This window comes from Ambystoma mexicanum, chromosome 2p, assembly GCF_040938575.1.
Source record: "Ambystoma mexicanum isolate Mex_15411 chromosome 2p, UKY_AmexF1_1, whole genome shotgun sequence".
NCBI lineage: Eukaryota > Metazoa > Chordata > Amphibia > Caudata > Ambystomatidae > Ambystoma > Ambystoma mexicanum.
In genome coordinates this window covers 121,557,157-121,576,412 of record NC_090923.1, presented here as the reverse complement: position 1 = coordinate 121,576,412, position 19,256 = coordinate 121,557,157, and the positions used below count along the sequence as shown (strand labels likewise).

Below are 19,256 nucleotides of genomic sequence, written 5' to 3'. Positions count from 1 at the left end.
GTTCAAAACCCTCTGCATTGTCCACAAGGCCGTCTGGGGCCTTGGGCCAAAATACCTTCAACTCTCTCTTCCTAAATATCTTCCTTCTCGAGCTCTTCGCTCATCCGCCTCCAACTCCCTCAGGGTCAGCCGCTTCTCCAAACAACGAGTTGGGGGCAGATCTCTTTCCACTGCAGGGGCCTCCCTCTGGAACAGCCTTCCTGCCTCCCTGAAACTTGAGGAGAACCACCTCCGGTTCCGGAAGCACCTCAAAACCTTCCTCTTTGCCTCCGCTTTCTCTCCCCCTCTCCCCTGCTAATACTACTGAAACTGCACTGAATCTGCAACTGGGCCATTCACCGTTCTCGGCCCAGCCACTCTCCCCTGCACTGCCTCCACGGCAACCCCTGCACTACGGGGCTGTGTCTGTATCCATACAGCCCCCCCTTCCCAGCACTTGTCTGCACTTACCTCGCACTTGCCACCAGCTGGCCCTTGTTATTTATCCTGTATGCTGTATGCTAATAACCCTGTACTGCACTTTCCCCTCTCCCTCTCCCCCATGCACTTTTCCCTTCCCCTCTACCCTTGCACTTGCGCGATCTGAATGACACCTGTCCTAGTAAGATCGTTGTCTGTCTCCCCTTGTTTCCCCCCCTGCCTCGTCGCGCCTTGAAACACTTGTGTATAGGCGCGTTACAAATGCCTTATCATATCATATCATATCATATCATATCATATCTGGGGGATGGCAGTGCCAGAGTTGGAGATGTAGGAGTCTCTGAGGATTTGCAAGTGCCAGAGCGGCATGGAGTTGTATGAGTATCTGGGTGGCAGAGTTGGAGATGTAAGATTCACTGAGGGTTTTCAGGTGCCAGAGCAGGATGATTCTCTGTGGGGTGGCAGTGCCAGGGTTGGAGATGTATGATTCACTGAGGGTTTGCAAGTGCCAGAGCAGCATGGCGTTGTCTCGGTATCTGGGGCATGGCAGTGCCAGAGGGATTATTATGCAATAATACAGTTATAGATAGAATGGTCAGGGGAATGGTAGCTGAGCACTCACGGCTGGGCAACTGGCTGGTTCAATGTCGATCATAGAATAGGCAGGTGCCCTGGGATCTCCATTTAGTGGCATTGGGGTGTCTTTATAGGTTTTCCCACTGATGATGAACCACATTTTTACACATTCCTGACTTGGGGGAGGATTCTGTTCTGAACTTGTAGTTTATTTCCAAAACCAAGAAAATGTACATCACACGTTTCAATTCTCTGAAACTCAATGTCTGGAGGACAGCACATAGTGCTTGGTGGAGCGAGTGGAGCTCTGTGAGTCTGCAGAGGAGTTGCCAGTGTGAGAGCTTGGAGAGGTGCAAGTCTGCAAAGTTGTTGAATGTGTGATTGTATCTCTGGGTTTGCAGATACTCTGTCAGAACCAGGGGCCAGATATCTGTGGGTCTGCAGAGGTTTTGGTGGTATTTTCTGAGGGCCTGGCCGTGTCAGAGCCGCAGGATGAATGAACAACTGGGGGACGGCAGTGCCAGAGCAGCATGGAGGTGAATGAACATCTGGGGGATGGCCGTGTCGGAACCGCAGGATGACTGAGCATCTGGGGGATGTCAGTGCCAGAGTTGGACATAGATGAGTCGCTAAGGGTTTGCAAGTGCCAGAGCAGCATGGAGGTTTATGAGTATCTGGGGGATGGCAGTGCCAGAGTTGGAGATGTATGATTCTCTGAGGGTTTGCAAGTGCCAGAGCATCATGGAGGTGTGTGAGTATCTGGGGGATGGTAGTCCCAGAGTTGGAGATGCGTGAGTCTCTGAGGGTTTGCAAGTGCAAGAGCAGCATGGAGGTTTATGAGTATCTGGAGGAGGGCAGTGCCAGAGTTGGTGATGTTTGAGTCTCTGAGGATTTGCAAGTACCAAAGCAGCATGGAGGTTTATGAGTATCTGGGGGATGCCAATGCCAGAGTTGGAGATATGAGTCTCTGAGGATTTTGCAAGTGCCAGAGTGACATGGAGTTTTATGGGTATCTGGGGGATGGCAGTGCCAGAGTTGGGATGCTAGATTCTCTGATGATTTGCGAGTGCCAGAGCAGCATAGAGGTGTATGGGTATCTGGGGGAGGGCAGTGCCAGAGTTGGAGATATGAGTCACTGAGGATTTGCAAGTGCCAGAGCAGCATGGAGGTTTGAGTATCTGGGGGATGGTAGTACCAGAGTTGGAGATGTATGAGTCTCTGGGGGTTTGCAAGTGCCAGAGCAGCATGGCGTTTTATGGGTATCTGGGGGATGGCAATGTCAGAGTTGGAGATGTATGAGTTTCTGGGGGTTTGCAAGTGCCAGAGCAGCATGTCATTGTATGGCTATCTGGGGGAGTGCAGTGCCAGAGTTGGAGATGTATGAGTCTCTGAGGATTTGCAAGGGCCAGAGCAGCATGGAGTTGTATGGGTATCTGGGGGATGGCAGTGCCAGTGTTGGTGATATTTGAGTCTCCGAGGATTTGCAAGGGCCAGAGCAGCATGGAGGTTTATGAGTATCTGGGGGATGGCAGGGCCAGAGTTAGAGATGTATGATTTACTGAGGGTTTGCAAGTGCCAGAGCAGCATGGCGTTGTATGGGTATCTGGGGGATGGCAGTGGCAGAGTTGGAGATGCGTGATTCTCTGAGGATGTTGGGAGTGCCAGAGCAGCATGGAGGTTTATGAGTATCTGGGGGATGGCAGGGCCAGAGTTGGAGATGTATGAGTCTCTGGGGGTTTGCAAGTGCCAGAGCAGCATGGCGTTTTATGGGTATCTGGGGGATGGCAATGCCAGAGTTGGGGATGTATGAGTTTCTGGGGGTTTGCAAGTGCCAGAGCAGCATGTCATTGTATGGCTATCTGGGGGAGTGCAGTGCCAGAGTTGGAGATGTATGAGTCTCTGAGGATTTGCAAGTGCCAGAGCAGCATGGAGTTGTATGGGTATCTGGGGGATGGCAGTGCCAGTGTTGGTGATATTTGAGTCTCCGAGGATTTGCAAGTGCCAGAGCAGCATGGAGGTTTATGAGTATCTGGGGATGGCAGGGCCAGAGTTAGAGATGTATGATTCACTGAGGGTTTGCAAGTGCCAGAGCAGCATGGCATGGCGTTGTATGGTTATCTGGGGGATGGCAGTGGCAGAGTTGGAGATGCGTGAGTCTCTGAGGATTTTGGGAGTGCCAGAGCAGCATGGAGGTTTATGAGTATCTGGGGGATGGCAGGGCCAGAGTTGGAGATGTATGAGTCTCTGGGGGTTTGCAAGTGCCAGAGCAGCATGGCGTTTTATGGGTATCTGGGGGATGGCAATGCCAGAGTTGGAGATATTTGAGTCTCCGAGGATTTGCAAGTGCCAGAGCAGCATGGAGGTTTATGAGTATCTGGGGGATGGCAGGGCCAGAGTTAGAAATGTATGATTCACTGAGGGTTTGCTAGTGCCACAGCAGCATAGAAGTGTAAGGGGGAGGGCAGTGCCAGAGTTGGTGATGTTTGAGTCTCTGAGTATTTGCAAGTGCCAAAGCAGCATGGAGGTTTATGAGTATCTGGGGGATTGCAATGCCGGAGTTGGAGATATGAGTCTCTGAGGATTTGCAAGTGCCAAAGCAGCATTGAGGTTTATGAGTATCTGGGGGATTGCAATGCCAGAGTTGGAGATATGAGTCTCTGAGGACTTGCAAGTGCCAGAGCAGCATGGAGGTGTATAGGTATCAGGGGGATGGCAGTGCCAGAGTTGTAGATGTATGAGTGTCTGAGGGCTTGCTAGTGCCAGAGCAGCATAGAGTTGTATGGGTATCTGGGGGATGGCAGTGCCAGGGTTGGAGATGCGTGAGTCTCTGAGGATTTGCAAGTGCCAGAAAAGCATGGAGGTGTACGAGTATCTGGGGTATGGCAGTGGCAGAGTTGGAGAGGTATTATTCACTGAGGGTTTGCAAGTGCCAGAGCAGCATGGCATGGTGTTGTATGGGTATCTGGGGGATGGCAGTGCCAGAGTTGGAGATGTATGAGTCTCTGAGGATTTGCAAGTGCCAGAGCAGCATGGAGTTGTATTGGTATCTGGGGGATGGCAGTGCCAGTGTTAGTGATATTTGAGTCTCCGAGGATTTGCAAGTGCCAGAGCAGCATGGAGGATTATGAGTATATTGGGGATGGCAGGGCCAGAGTTAGAGATGTATGATTTACTGAGGGTTTGCAAGTGCCAGAGCAGCATGGCATGGAGTTGTATGGGTATCTGGGGGATGGCAGTGCCAGAGTTGGAGATGCGGGAGTCTCTGAGGATTTTGCAAGTGCCAGAGTGGCATGGAGTTGTATGGGTATCTGGGGGATGGCAGTGCCAGAGTTGGAGATGCATGATTCTCTGATGATTTGCAAGTGCCAGAGCAGCATGGAGGTTTATGGGTATCTGGGGATGGTAGTGCCAGTGTTGGAGATGTATGTCAAGGAGTTCCCCCCTCTCACCTGAGTTCGATCTTTGCTGGATTTCTTGATCGATGCCTTCTTGCGTACTGCTCGAGTCTTGAATAAGGCTGCACGAGTCTCTTCCGACTCCAGCGTGCGTTCAAGTACCGGGAAGCAGGATTCCAGGAATCCAGGAAATAACAGGGTGCGCAACTAGCACACAAGTCCAGGAATCAAGTTAGGAAGGAAAGGGACTAGAATTGGGTTAGAGTGGAAGAAGCAAGAGAAACAATACCGGGAGCTACGGAGCACACGTCTGGTCGCTACTTCGCAATAGCATTGAGACGCGCAGAGCCGCGGGGGCGTGGCATATTTATGGAACATACTACGTCCGCCGTGAAGGCTGGTGCGAGGCGTGTCATGTGATACGGCCATGTTGGGAGAAACAATGAATGCAAGCCCCGCCGTGACAAGGACCAGGAAGTCCAGAAGGGGTGCGTTCTGTGGGTCATGACAGCATGCCTCCTCCGAAAACCTGTTCCACCAGGTTTGCCCGGGTGTATAAGTTGAAATCTTCTGACTAGTCAAGGGGTCTTGAGATTAGAAAGTGGTTCCCAGGTTCTTTCACTAGGAGGATATCCTTTCCATTCAACCAGGTATTGAAGCTGACCCCGTTTATACCTGGAGTCATATATTCGAGATACTTCATATTCCATTTGGTTGTCGACCAGTAGAGGAGGAGGTCGGTGGGATTTCCGGGAGGATTGGTGGTAGGGTTTACAATAAGGATGTGTGGAATACTGGGTGAATTTTCCTCCAAGAGTCTGGTAGACAAATCCGGCATGAATCTGGGTTGATAATTTCCTTGATGGAAAATAGACCATAGTACCGAGGGGCCAACTTGTTTGGCCGTAGATGCCGGGGTAGTAATTTCGAGGATAACCAGACTTGATCACTGATTGCATAAGAAGGACCTGGTCTCCTTTTTAAATCCGCATACCTCTTAGTCTGTGTTCTGGCCTTCTCTAAATTTTCTTTGGCCTCTTGGTGTACGTTGATGAGGGTTTCAATCCAGGAGTCGACAGTAGGTACTGGTGTAGGATGAGGGAGAACAGAGGGTAGAACTGATGGATGGAAACCTTGGCTACAATAAAAGTGGCTGGTCTTAATTGCTGAATGGTCAGAATTGTTGTAGGCGAATTCAGCCACGGGCATCAGGAGCGACCAGTCATCCTGAACCTTGGTGGCGAAACATCGAAGATACTGTTCCAGGGTCTGATTAGCACGTTCTGTGGCCCCGTTGGTCTGGGGATGATAACCAGATGAGAGGGCACGTTGGATTCCCAGAATGCGACAGAGATGCTTCCAGAATTGAGAGACGTACTGAGGTCCTCGATCAGATATGATCTTGGAAGGGAGTCCATGTAAACAAAATATGTGTTCCAGGAAGAATCCAGCAAGTTCGGACGAGGATGGTAACTTACACAGGGGTGTAAAATGAGCCATATGAGGGAACAAATCTATGGTAACCATGATGGTCGTGTACCCTCGGGAAGGTGGTAATTCCACAATGAAGTCTGTAGCAATGAATTCCTATGGCCTTGTTGGCAGCGATGGTTGCATTAGAAGACCCGCCGGTCTCTTGTTATCATGTTTGTTTTGACTGCAGACAGCACAAGCTTTGATGTACTGCTGTACGTCGGTCTTCATTCCAGGCCACCAAAACTGTCTTTGTATAAGACGGAGGGTGTTGGTTATGCCACGATGTCCGGAGTGAAGGGTATCATGACAGAGGTTTATCATTCTTTGTTGTAAGTTCTGTGCAGGAATAACCAGTGCATTGTCCTTGAATAAGTAGCCTTCCTTAAGTCTTAGGTTCCATGGATTCTTCCTTGAAATATCCTTCCAGATGTCAGAGGATTAGATTTGTACTCGAATTTATTCCAGGAGGTTGACTGCTTGAGCTACAAAGATTGTGTGGGGAAACATCTTAGGATAGGCCTTGTCTTCAGTAGTTACATAGTCAGGACGTCGAGATAAGGCGTCAGCAATCATGTTTTGTGATCCGGGAACATGAGTGATTTGGAATTGGTATTGGGCAAAGAAGTAGGCCCAACACGCCTGATGACTGTTCCTGAACTCCAATGATTGTAGAATTTGAAGATTCCGATGGTCCGTGCGGACCTGAACTGGATATCTAGCAGCCAGAAGTAGATGTCGCCATTCAGTGAAGGCCTGGCGGATGGCTAACAGTTCCTTTTCCAGGACGGAATAGTGTGTCTCACTGGGAGTCAGGGTTCGTGAGAGGTAAGCAATGGGGTGTTCCAGTTTATCCTCAAGTTCCTGTTTCAAGACCACTCCTATGGCGAAGTTAGAGGCATCCGTTTCCACCAGGAATGGGCGATTTATGTCTGGTTGGGCCAGGATTGGGGCTTGCGTGAACTCTGTCTTCAATTGTTGGAATGCTTTGTCTTGCGGTGTAGACCAGATAAAGGGAGTGTCTTTCTTCAAGAGAACAACAATCGGCTGGACAATCTCGGAAAAGGTAGAATGAACTTCCGGTAGAAGTTGGCAAGCCCCAGGAAGGATTGAACTTGTTTCACGGAGGTGGGAGCAGGCCATGCCAGTATGGCCTTTACCTTTGAAGGGTCCATACCAATTCCTTCTGGGCTAAGGATGAATCCCAGGTAGTGAACAGAAGTAACGTGAAACAAGCATTTTTTGGGTTTGGCTAAAAGTTTGTGTTCACTGAGTCGTTGCAGTACTGCCTTTACATGCTCTTCATGCTTTAGAGGATCTTTGGAAAAGATCAATATGCCATCCAGATAGACAATGACAAAAAGAAATAACATGTCAGAAAACACCCTGTCCATAAAACGTTGAAAAACCGCGGGGGCATTAGCTAGTCCAAAGGGCATGACTAGATATTCATAGTGACCAAAAGGTGTTCTAAAGGCTGTTTTCCATTCGTCTCTTCGTGAATACTATGGCGCCTCTCACAGCTTCCAGGATATCCGAGATCAGGGGTAGTGGGTACCTATCTTTGAGGGTGCATTGATTTAAGCCACGATAGTCGAGGCAAGGTCTGAGTTCCTTGGTGTCCTTCTTGGGAACAATGAAGCACCCGCTGGAGATTTTGAGGGTCTTATGGTGCTGTTTTCAAGGTTGGTATCCAGATATTCTCTGAGGGCCTTTTTCTCAGGTTCGGAAAGAATGAACATTCTGCCAAAAGGAATCACTGCTGAGGGATCTGTATCTATGGCACAGTCTTCAGGTCTGTGAGGGGGTAAGGCCTGGACTATGGCAGTTGAAAATACATCAGCATATCCATGATAGGTCTCTGGGACTTGTATGATATTAGAAACCATGAGTGGTGTTTTCAGGTCTCTTGGTGGTTCTTTACGGGGTGTCGAGGAGGGATCCAGGATTAGACAGTGGGACATACAAAACTCTGAGCCTAGGAATAGTGATCCTGATGTCCAATTAATATACGGATTGTGCTTCTGTAACCAGGGCATACCCAATACCATGGGGTAATGGGCTGACTTAATGAGGTCGAATGTAATCCGCTCTTGGTGATGGTTTATGGAAAGTTGGATCTCTTTTATCTGCAGGCTTATGGGTCCTGAAGAGAGGGGTCTTCCGTTGATTGCTTCCACCGGCTGCATGGTGCTTCGTGTCTCGTACGGAATATGATGACTAACAACCCAGTCTTGATCAATGAAAATTCCCATAGCTCTGCAGTCCACCAAGGCCAGAATGGGATAGGTCTTATTCTTGGAGGGCGACAGGAAGGCTTGTAGTATCACCAAATTATTTTGTCCAGGAGAGTTCAAGGATGGAATTGATGTGGAGCAAACATCTCTCTCCCGAGCTGGCGTTTCCCGAACACCGAGGAGGGGCCAGAGGACACTGCCTAACTAGGTGTTTGTCTGAGGCACAATACATGCACAACCCCGTATGAATCCTTCTCATTCTTTCTTGCGGGGATATAGGTCCACGGAAGGCTCCTATCTGCATGGGTTCTGTTTCAAAGATTGAGCCTGGGTTTGTGTCCGCCTTGGTGGTGTGTTAGGCAGAAACCTGTGCAGTTCCCTCTGGGACCACTGCAAAAGATTTAAGACTACAGGTGTTTGGTGGAAACCCACTTGGTAGCAGTCTGTACCACACAGATTCACTTGGTAGCTGTGGCTGAGCAGTCAGACTTCCCTCAAGAAGAGTTAGGCAGTATACAGAGTATTCACAATAGGTCAAAAGAACACAGTAGAACAAGCAAACACTGACCAGAGCTTGGTGTAAAAGAGATATAATTATTTATTTAAAACCACATCTAATAAAACACACTGGCACTAATATCAAGCAGTTCAAAAACACGGTCACTAAAAGATATACACTCCCTTCAACGATTAGTTAGACAAGTCTTAAGTAAAGCAACACTTATTTTCAGACAGCGGTGAGCGTGTGAGCGTTTAACGAAGATGGCACTCTAATCAATCGGTTTAAAAGGGAGAGAAAGGCAGAGCAAAGATAGAAACAAATCCCAACACTTTTGGAAGAACACAGTAGTAGAAGAAGGCAGGTTAAAACTGTAAAGTCAAAGTTAACAAGGCTGGACCCACTTTAAGAGGCTCCTGTCGAAATGTGTCCAAGGCCACACGGTTCAAAGTGCCCAAAAGTCTTGCAATCAGTTCAGAAAGAGTTGGACCAAAAAGAAAGGGACCAGTTAGATGGTCAAGGCAGCCAGCCCAGTCCAGAAGGTTAAGGGATTATTATTACCTTGTAGCAATCTTTAGAAAGGGAGGCCTGGCGGACACGGTACCTTAAAGTGGTGAGAATACTCCAGCGGGGGCAGTTGTTCCTGGCAGCGGGTGCAAGCCGGTGCTTCGTCCGGGGGAAGAGAGGATCTCGTCGGGGAGGAAGACAGGAGTCGGTTGCACTGCCAGGGAAGAAACCAGCAGCGGAGTTCTCAGTTAAAAGGAGCGGTCCTTTTATTTGCGGTCCAGTGGTAAGTGGCTATCCGGTTGCCGGGGTGTTTGGAAAGGGCAATTCGACCACAAGACGTCCTGGAATGCGAGAAAAAGAAGGTAAACTGGTTGTGCCCACCAGTCAGGGGAAGAAGACTCTCCAGCTGGGAGATCTTCTCTGTCGTTGGGAAGTGGTGAGTCGGTTCCGCAGGGCTCCACCGGTGGTGTCGTCGTAGCAGGTCGGCTCAGCTTCTCCCTCGTCAGATTTTCAGGTCATGTGGCGACTTCTAAAGTTCCAGTCCCAAAAGCCCTGCTTTTATGCAGCACACCCCATTCACTCAGCATAGCTGTCAATCAAACATGCTAAGTGGTGAGCCGGCCGGCTCACCACTTGGGCCAATCACACAAGAGTGCGACTTCAGTTACCAAGGTAACTCAGTCCAGGGTGCCTAAACCCCCTCCCACACCCCCTGTGGTACCCAGACAGAGTGGCACCACTTTTGGAGGCTTCTGCGGAGAAGCCCGCCAAAAAGTGGAACAAAGGGCTCGACTTGGGTTGGAGTCACAGAAGAGAACACAAACGTTATTTTAGAATCGAGTTCTGGCAAAAAAATACCAACTGGCGAATTAATATTAAATAAATAAACCGGCGGGATGTTCGAGGCTATGAGAATTAAATAATTAAAGTTGGTAGCCTCGAACAATGGGAAAATCCCATAGAGATATATTCGCGGTCGAATATAAAAAGTAGTATCCACTGCCACCAGCCAAAACTCGATCAGGGGGGACGGAGACGTGCCCCCTCGAATAACAGACCCCGGGGCAATCGAATTGCCCCGAGCAGTACGCCCACAATATGATGGTTTGTACTGGTTTCTGTTCATAATTTGGGACTAGTAAAGCCAATGGTGACTTTACATGCCCTGGGAGACAGTAGTCAGTCCCAGGGTATGGAGTCTATGGTGGGGTGCCACTATGACACCCCTGTGTCACTGCACTGAGGGTGCTGTGTAACACACATAGTAAAAACACATGAGACCCATAGCCCATAAAACACATTAACAGTCAAAGGAACCCCTCAAATCATGTCCAAGAGTGTGAGGAAAAGAGACTCACTCTTGCCAGGAGAAAAAAGCAAACTCCAGAAATCCAGCAAAGCTGCTGGGGGACTCACTAGGTTAGGAAATTCAGCCTAAACAGAGAATTCTCCCTAACATGGTGCTCTCAAAGGACGGCTTCGGAGGATTAGCTTTGGATTTCTTCTTCTCTGCCATTTTTTCCTGAATACGAAAATCTATTTGCATGGCAAGGTCCATTAGTGCTTGGAATGAGTTTGGGCGAGCCACTCTGGCCAACTCATCCTTAATCTCCTCATTCAGTCCTCTCCTGAAAATGGTAAAACTCGCCTCCGGGGACCAATCAGCTTCCTTGACTTACAGCTTGAATCGGGTAACATAGGTGAGCATATCCTGGGATCCTTGCTGAAAGTCTAACAGGCGTTCCTGGGCACTATAGACCTGTTCTGGACGGTCAAACATGGTATTAAGGGCTTGTATGAAGCCATCATAGTCATCTAGAAGAACATTGCCGGAATTAACGAGGGGCGTGGCCCAGGTTAAGGCGTTTCCTGAAAGGTGGGAAATTATGAAGCCCACTTTAGCCCTGGGAGTTGAAAAGTAGTAGGGCTTAAAAGTAAAGTAAACCAAACATGAATCCAGGAATCCTCGAAGGGTTTTTGGTGAGCCATCATATTTGTCCACTATACCGCCCAGCAATACATTTTCTTTTGTGGCAGAATCGCGGGATAGAACCCGTTGTTTGAGAGCGGCGTTTTCCGCCTTTAGATTCTGCACCTCGGTTGATAGCTCTTGCATGCCACGCATCAGGTCCTGGACGGCCGCTTCCATGTCCATATCGAGTTCGGTCGGTTGACGTCTCAAACTGTCAAGGAGTTCTCCCCTTCTCACCTGAGTTCGAACTTTGCTGGATTTCTTGATCGATGCCTTCTTGCGTACTGCTCGAGTCTTGAATAAGGCTGCACGAGTCTCTTCCGACTCCAGCGTGCGTTCAAGTACCGGGAAGCAGGGTTCCAGGAATCCAGGAAATAACAGGGTGCGCAACTAGCACACAAGTCCAGGAATCAAGAATGGAAGGAAAGGGACTAGAATTGGGTTAGAGTGGAAAAAGCAAGGGAAACAATACCGGGAGCTACGGAGCACACGTCTGGTCGCTACTTCGCAATAGCATTGAGACGCACGGGGCCGCTGGGGCGTGGCATATTCAATGGAATGTACTACGTCCGCCGTGAAGGCTGGTGCGAGGCGTGTCACGTGATACGGCCATGTTGGGGGAAACAATGAATGCAAGCCCTGCCGTGACAAGGACCAGGAAGTCCAGAAGGGGCGCGTTCTGTGGGTCATGACAATGTATGATTCACTGAGGGTTTGCTAGTGCCAGTGCAGCATGGAGGTTTGAGTATCTGGGGGATGGTAGTACCAGAGTTGGAGATGTATGAGTTTCTGGGGGTTTGCAAGTGCCAGAGCAGCATGTCATTGTATGGGTATCTGGGGGAGTGCAGTGCCAGAGTTGGAGATGTATGAGTCTCTGAGGATTTGCAAGTGCCAGAGCAGCATGGAGTTGTATGAGTATCTGGGAGATGGTAGTGCCAGAGTTAGAGATGTATGATTCACTGAGGGTTTGCAAGTGCCAGAGCAGCATAGAGGTGTATGGGTATCTGGGGGAGGGCAGTGCCAGAGTTGGTGATGTTTGAGTCTCGGAGGATTTGCAAGTTCCAAAGCAGCATGGCGTCGTATGGGTATCTGGGGGGTGGCAATGCCAGAGATGGAGATGTATGAGTTTCTGGGGGTTTGCAATGCCAGAGTGACATGGAGTTGTATGGGTATCTGGGGGATGGCAGTGCCAGAGTTGGAGATGTATGATTCACTGAGGGTTTGCAGGTGCCAGAGCAGCATGGCATGGTGTTGTATGGGTATCTGGGGGATGGCAGTGCCAGAGTTGGAGATGGGGGTGTCTCTGAGGATTTTGCAAGTGCCAGAGTGGCATGGAGGTTTATGAGTATCTTGGGGATGGCACTGCCAGAGTTGGAGATGTATGATTCACTGAGGGTTTGCAGGTGCCAGAGCAGCATGGCATGGTGTTGTATGGGTATCTGGGGGATGGCAGTGCCAGAGTTGGAGATGCAGGATTCACTGAGGGTTTGCTAGTGCCAGAGCAGCATAGAGGCGTATGAGTATCTGGGGCATGCTATTGCGAGAGCTTGCGATGGATGAGTCTCTGAGGTTATACAATGCACTGCTTGGGGTTGTATTAACCTCTGAATGTTTGCAGTGCCTGAGCTTAGGCTAGTTGGAGTTCATGATGGTTGGGCAGTGCCAGGGCATATCATTTTCTGAGCCTCTGAGAGTTTCTGTGCCAGAGCTTGGGAATGTACACTCCTCTAGCGGTTTGGCATTGCCAGAGCATGGAGTTGTATCAGCCTCTGAGGATCCGAGTTTTTATGAATCTGTGAGGTTTTGACTCTGTCAGAGTTCAGATTTGCGGAGCCTCGAGGACTACGCCGTTTCATAGCATGGAGTTGTATCAGCCTCTGGGGGTTTGTAGTGACAAAGCCTGGAGTTGTATGAATCTTTGCGGGTTGGCCACTACAGAGTTTGGAGATGTGTGAGCCTCTGGGGGTTTGGCAGTGCAAGAGTCTGAGTTTTTATGAATCTCTGAGGGTATGACTCTGTCAGAGTTCATATTTGGCGGAGCTTCGAGGACTAGGCCATTTCATAGCATAGAGTTGTATGAGCTACCCGAGGGTATGGCCGTGCTTGAGTGTGGAGTGGCATGAGCCTCCCCATAGTGTTGATGCATTGACTTCAACAGCAGTGACAACATATGAAATGTCTTCTATTTTACCAAACCTCTCATTGTTCGTTTTCTTCTCTCCGCAGCATCTGCATGGTTTGGTTGTGTGGCATCTGAGCACCCCACAACAGACGGGCTCACGTCAACATCTCTGATGGAGCTCACGATGATATCCCATCTTGAGTCGCTGGATTCTGGCGAGAATGGTCCGATGGAGGTCAGGGAGCCTGGGCTTCTCACCACCCTCCTCCAGGCTCCCCAAGGATCGGGATCCTCCAGCCAGGAGAACGAAGAGTCAACGATACTACAGTCTCCCCAGTATTTTCTGGAAGACGGAGCAGATGCCAATGAGAGCAGTCGAGACCTGGGCCCACCCACAGGTAGTGCTAATCTTTCTCCTTTCAACTCTCTCCATTTGTGTGTTAAAACACTTCCCGCTTGTCGTAATTAGGTCTTCATTGAGTCATTGTGTTCACAATCAGCTTATTCTGGAGTGAAAATTAATCATATTTGTCTGGAGATCTGTTTTAGTAGATCATGTCCTAGCTGTGAAAATTGAAGGTCGGAATCCTCTTTTTTCCTTCTCACTTGATGGAATTGGGCAAATCTTATTATTTTGCCTCACCTCAATTGCTTTATCTGACAAAATGGCAGTGATTAGATCCACAAAAAAACAAACATACAAATTGATTAGTTTTAGCATGGGTGGAGTTTTTGAAAGACGGGACTCCCTCACTCCTGCGCACCTCTTATTCAATGGTTGATTGTGTTAGACCTGCAGCCTGAGTCCTAGTTTGTCAAGGGACCAACTCCGGGGTTCCTGATTTTTTAGAAGATTTGTGGGGTTTGACAAACTCTGGTCCTGTGAGACGCTGGTAGGATTAGCTAGTCCGGTGATTGCTGGTAGGCAGCTTTCTCAGATAATGGACGAGTCAAGTTTTGTTGTCAAACATGAGGTTGTTTTATTCCTTAGTTAGTCAGCACCAATGAAAGACATCATTGGATAAAAGGTGACATTTATAACATGATGATGTGTTACACAGCCGACGCGCGTTTCAACCTAAGTCTTTTTCAAGGCCAATTGAGTTATGGGGTGAGCTTCGTCCTCGACTACACGACTCTGAGCACCATCACTGCCGAACCCGGCCACAGAACGGCTACCCAGCCCACTGGCACCCACACATGGGAGGACCAGCTCACTGCACCTTGAAGCTCACCCCATAACTCAATTGGCCTTGAAAAAGACTTAGGTTGAAACGCACGTCGGCTGTGTAACACATCATCATGTTATAAATGTCACCTTTTATCCAATGATGTCTTTCATTGGTGCTGACTAACTAAGGAATAAAACAACCTCATGTTTGACAACAAAACTTGACTCAACCATTATCTGAGAAAGCTGCCTACCAGCAATCACCGGACTAGCTAATCCTACCAGCGCCTCACAGGACCAGAGTTTGTCAAACCCCACAAATCTACAAATTGATTAGTATTGTTATGCTGTGCTTGCATCATTCCTGACCTGATATGTTTTGAGAAAATCTGCATCAAGAATTTAACTTTGTGTCCGTCAGAGATGGAAAGCGCGGGAAACTGTAAACGGATTAAACTAAAAGCGTTAGCCCTGGGAGATCATGTACAAAGCACGCACAGGTAGATTATATGGGTTGATGTAAACATTCTCAAGACTCTATACTAACTCCATGAAAAGAGAACAAAGATACCCAACATTTGCAAGTTTTGAATAAATAATGTCCAAAACCTTCTGGTTTAAAATGTGCTTTGAAAAGGGCATTGTAGTTAAACACGTAACACGCAGTCCCCTTTCTATTTTATTTTTTATGACACGTAGTCCCATTTCTGTTCTTATGAGGAGAGCTTTATTTTCAGTGATGGGTAAAATGACATGGATGGATGAAAATAAAAGAGATCTTGGCCGTGAAGCCAGCGGTGTGGGCTGCACACCCTAATTCCACTCTAGTGGTGTGTGTTATATTTCCACATTGCAATAATATTGTCTTGAGTGGAATTAGGGTGTGCAGCCCACACTGTTGGCTTCACGGCCAAGGTCTATTTCATAGTCATTCATAGTGATGTTCACGGAGGCACTTCAACAGTGGGTTTGCACCCCAAGTGGAATTACCAGTTGTAGAGACAATTAACAGGATAAAATACGAGGTTGTGCAAACTCACCTCTTTTCAGATGGATGGATGAAAACACATGTAGAGAAGTTCCTGACAGGTTTCCAATTGCTGTATCTGCCAAAGTTAGGGGGACTTAGAATTGAACTGAACTAAACACTGGTTTTCATCGCTGTATAAACCAGCACTGACCAAGCCAAAAGTTTTGACTTTTGAATAGTGGAGAGCTTCTCTGTGTGGAGGACACAAGGGGAAGGGCTGCAGAGGGATGAAACATTGGAAGAAGAGGGTAGAGATGAAGGATCCTGGTCAAGGAACACAGAGTGAGGGTAAGTGGGGGGAGCACAGGATGTTGGGAGCATGGCGAAGGCCACAGAGGAGGTCAGTGGAGAGTAGGGCAGATTTGTAGTGTCAGCCACACTCCCTTACATGGGCATGTATTTCAATTAAGTGCTCTGGCGAGGCCTTATGCCAAACTGCAGGTATCAGAGACCTCGGCGCTGCCTCCCCTGGCCATCTGCTGTCATAATAGCCTTAGGTGTGGGTTGTTATTGCCATGCGTTGCCATCATATACTCATGTGAGGCCTCTGGCCAAGTAACATGCTTCACAGGCCCAGGTACAGCTTCATATGGACATGTCCTGCACTGCCCCTTCTGGGATGGAGTTGCAATCCAACTGGACGTGTATCGCTGACTCCGGTTGCCATGGGAACCCTTGTCTTCCCGTTGGAGCACAGTAAGAAAAAAATATATGGGGAGGAGAGACATGAAAGGGGGGGAGGGGCTGGAGAGAATCATTGGGGAAAGGAGGAGCTTGTGAATGTGTCAACGGGGGCCAGGAGTCAATAAGGAGACACATGTCAGTGGTGACCTTAGGGCCCTGTAGGAACGTATATATGTAATGGATGGGATCACACAGAATAACTCCAGATCCAAATAACCGAACCAACTCAGGAAGATGGCAAAGTACTGTTTTATTATCAATTATCTAAAACGGACGTACGCTAAGATTCTCTCAGCGATCTTCACGCAAAACATAGTTTATATATCCAGGTCTGGAACATTCGGTTCATTTAGCAGCACATAAGCCCATACCCAGGTGCAAGAAAATTGGGCATGACATTACCGCCCCAATCAAATAGCCCAGCATCTCTCATCACCCATGCCTTCTGCCATGAAGATTGTCTTTGAACTTGGCCTTCCAAAAGTATCCTTGCCTTCAGAATACATAGGAGTGAGAGCTCTCACTTTCGTGTTCTGGGACTGCAAGTCAAATCTCTATTTTCATCCTTGGCTCACGTGACAGGAGACCACTATTTGGTCAATTTTGCAGGTTTTAAATGCTTTAAATGAATTAAACTTGGCACTCTTGGTGTTCCTTCTTTGCACCTCAACAAGGGATGATTCATTCTTCGTACGTTCGCTCCAGAATAGATAGCTGACCTTGGCTGATTCAGTCTTGACTCCAGGCCAGACAGCTTCGTCTTGCAACGTCCACGATTCTGCTTATTCTTGCTGCAACACAATTTTCCCTTTCTTCTTCATGGGTCCTGGCTTACCAAATTCATGATACCGATGTCCAGCTTCTATACATTGCGGCTTCGCCTGCATTCTATTCACTACGTATAGCCAGCTTCTAAGATGACTCAGTCTACTTGCATTTCAGCATCTGTACAATTATTGAACAGTTGACTTTCTGCAGCACTTTGTGCATGTGTAATCTCCTTTCTCGCATTTAAAAGTTCACTTGATTCTTGACTTCATCATTAGTCTCTTCAGGGTCTGTACCTCTGCTTCCGCCAGTATCTTGGGACATTTGTATATTCTCTTTTGTGATGTCACTGGCTTCTGTTCTCTGCTCTTTCTCATATTCCTTCACGGTGTTCCTCCCTCAAGTTCTTATCCCTTAGTGAAACCTTCGGTATGGTTGTCTCAATGGGTATCTTCTCTCAAACAAACGCTGCGGTATTGGCACAACTGCTGGTGTCAAACATGGCCCAATCTCGGGTCTCCAAGATATGGGAGGTAGTGGGGCAGGGTTTCCTGCAGAGGCATGCAACTGTTCCTCTACACTGGGGTGGGGAGGCAGTAGGTGTGGGAGGTGGAGAAGCTTTTGGAGCAGGAGTCATTGGTGAGGCAGAAGTCTGGAGATGGTGGTAGAAACTTGCCGATAAGGGCAGCACCCACTGTAAACTCGGGTTCACCAAAACTGCCCAAGCCAGACCCCAGGAAGCCTACCAGCGGCATGGACTCGGGGGCCAACATTAGGGAAGAGAGGAACGGAGTCAGGGTACTCTATTAATGAAGAGTCAACCTCAGAGTGAAAGCATGGCATATTATGATATGAGGTTTCCATATAGCGCCTCAGTGCAGGGTTCTCCCGCTACAAAGCGCTGAAATAATGGCAATCAAGGATGAAGAACTGAGACATGCTGATGAACATTCGCACTCGCCTGTGCTTAACCAGTGAGCCATCCGTCAAAGAGATGGCAGCAGTGGCAGCACAGCCAGGAAACAAGCAGCAGGTCACTAGCACTCACAACCGAAGGTCTGAACAGGAAGACCTCCGCTGCAAAGAGCAAAAAGAAAAGGCGCACAGAAAGTTAGGGAGAGAGAGATATTTCAATAAAAGCCGTAAGTGGACACAGAATGTCTGGGACTGTTCAGTCCTGTCGAGCTCAGACAATAGAGATTGTGATGTGTGTGTAGTGCATTTGGGTGTAGCAGCATGTATTTCCTCACCTGACACTAGCCGAAATCCTTTTTTTTTTATAGGAAGCAACACTAAAGACAGACGCGCAGCCTGTTGTTTTGGCAGGGAAGGCACTTTAAGAAGTGTGCTTTTCTGTATGTGCTCGGTCCAGGCATTCTCAGCCAGTCACTCTAAGATGGCCTGACTGGAAGATAAAATTGAAACATCCCGGAAGTCGGAACATCACTCAGAATACCCAGCAAGTCAAAGGGTTCGGATCCTTCCATTTGGAAGTGGCACCAACCATGGAAACAGAAAGAGGAGTGGGTGATATTCTGTCTTCTGTGAAATGATCTGTAATCAAGTTATGAGTCCATGTTGAACATCTCCCTTCTTTCCAGCCGCCATTTAGGAATGCACGCTGGGCTATCTGAAAAAGTCGTCTGAAGCAACAGTTCTCTGGTATCCGAATCGATCTCTCCTTTGCCATGCGCCAGTCATATAGTGGTTAGTTACCTCTGGCTATTGTGTTCTGCTGGGACGAGTACACCAGGGGGCACGTGACACTCACGTGGCACACAATGTCATCACTTGTTTCTAGGAAGCCTCCCTACCGTGATTTTAGGTGGACCGGCGCTGAATGGCGGAAATTCTGAATGCCACTGGAAAACACTAGTGGGTGGACAGGTTGGCCAGGCACCTGCATTATTGGCTAGTGCGATTCCCTGCTTAATGGCAGTGTCACATTTGGAAACCGAGGTGGGGAGAAAGGGCGGGCATGCTTCTAGAACCTCTTGGGACCACCAGCCATTGTCTAGTCTGTTGCCAAGAAGGCAAGCTTGCTCGCAAAGGTTTTACTAGGCTGAAGACCGTGACCAGTGTGGCAGCCTGCAGACTTGTGTGGACCTCAGAGCCTGCTTTGCCTTTGACACAGAACCACCACCGCAAGCCATGCGCATCTGAGCCTGGTACAGTGAGGTCAGTTTATACACGGGAGCAACAAGAGGATCTGGATGGACCGTACAAGGGGTGTCATAGACAGAATAACAGGATTGTGCCCAGCAGCAAGTGCATTAAGCTTCTAGCCACTCTCCCACGTGAATCTCTGTGTCGTGCCTCACAAGCAAACAGACTAGACTAGGGTCGTCTTAGGAAATAATATGGCTTAGATTTTGATTTAATTACAGGAAGCACCGAGGGGA

The 19,256-nt window shown here is 48.4% G+C and overlaps 1 protein-coding gene across 1 annotated transcript in view; it reads left to right on the top strand.

Annotated features, from left to right (window-relative positions):
• The window catches only part of PODXL2 (podocalyxin like 2), a 586,345-nt gene that overhangs the window by 220,401 nt on the left and 346,688 nt on the right, over nt 1-19,256 (top strand). The window contains exon 2 of the mRNA XM_069643373.1: nt 13,306-13,599. Coding sequence (XP_069499474.1) covers nt 13,306-13,599 — 294 coding nt within the window. The remainder of the gene's footprint in view (nt 1-13,305; nt 13,600-19,256) is intronic.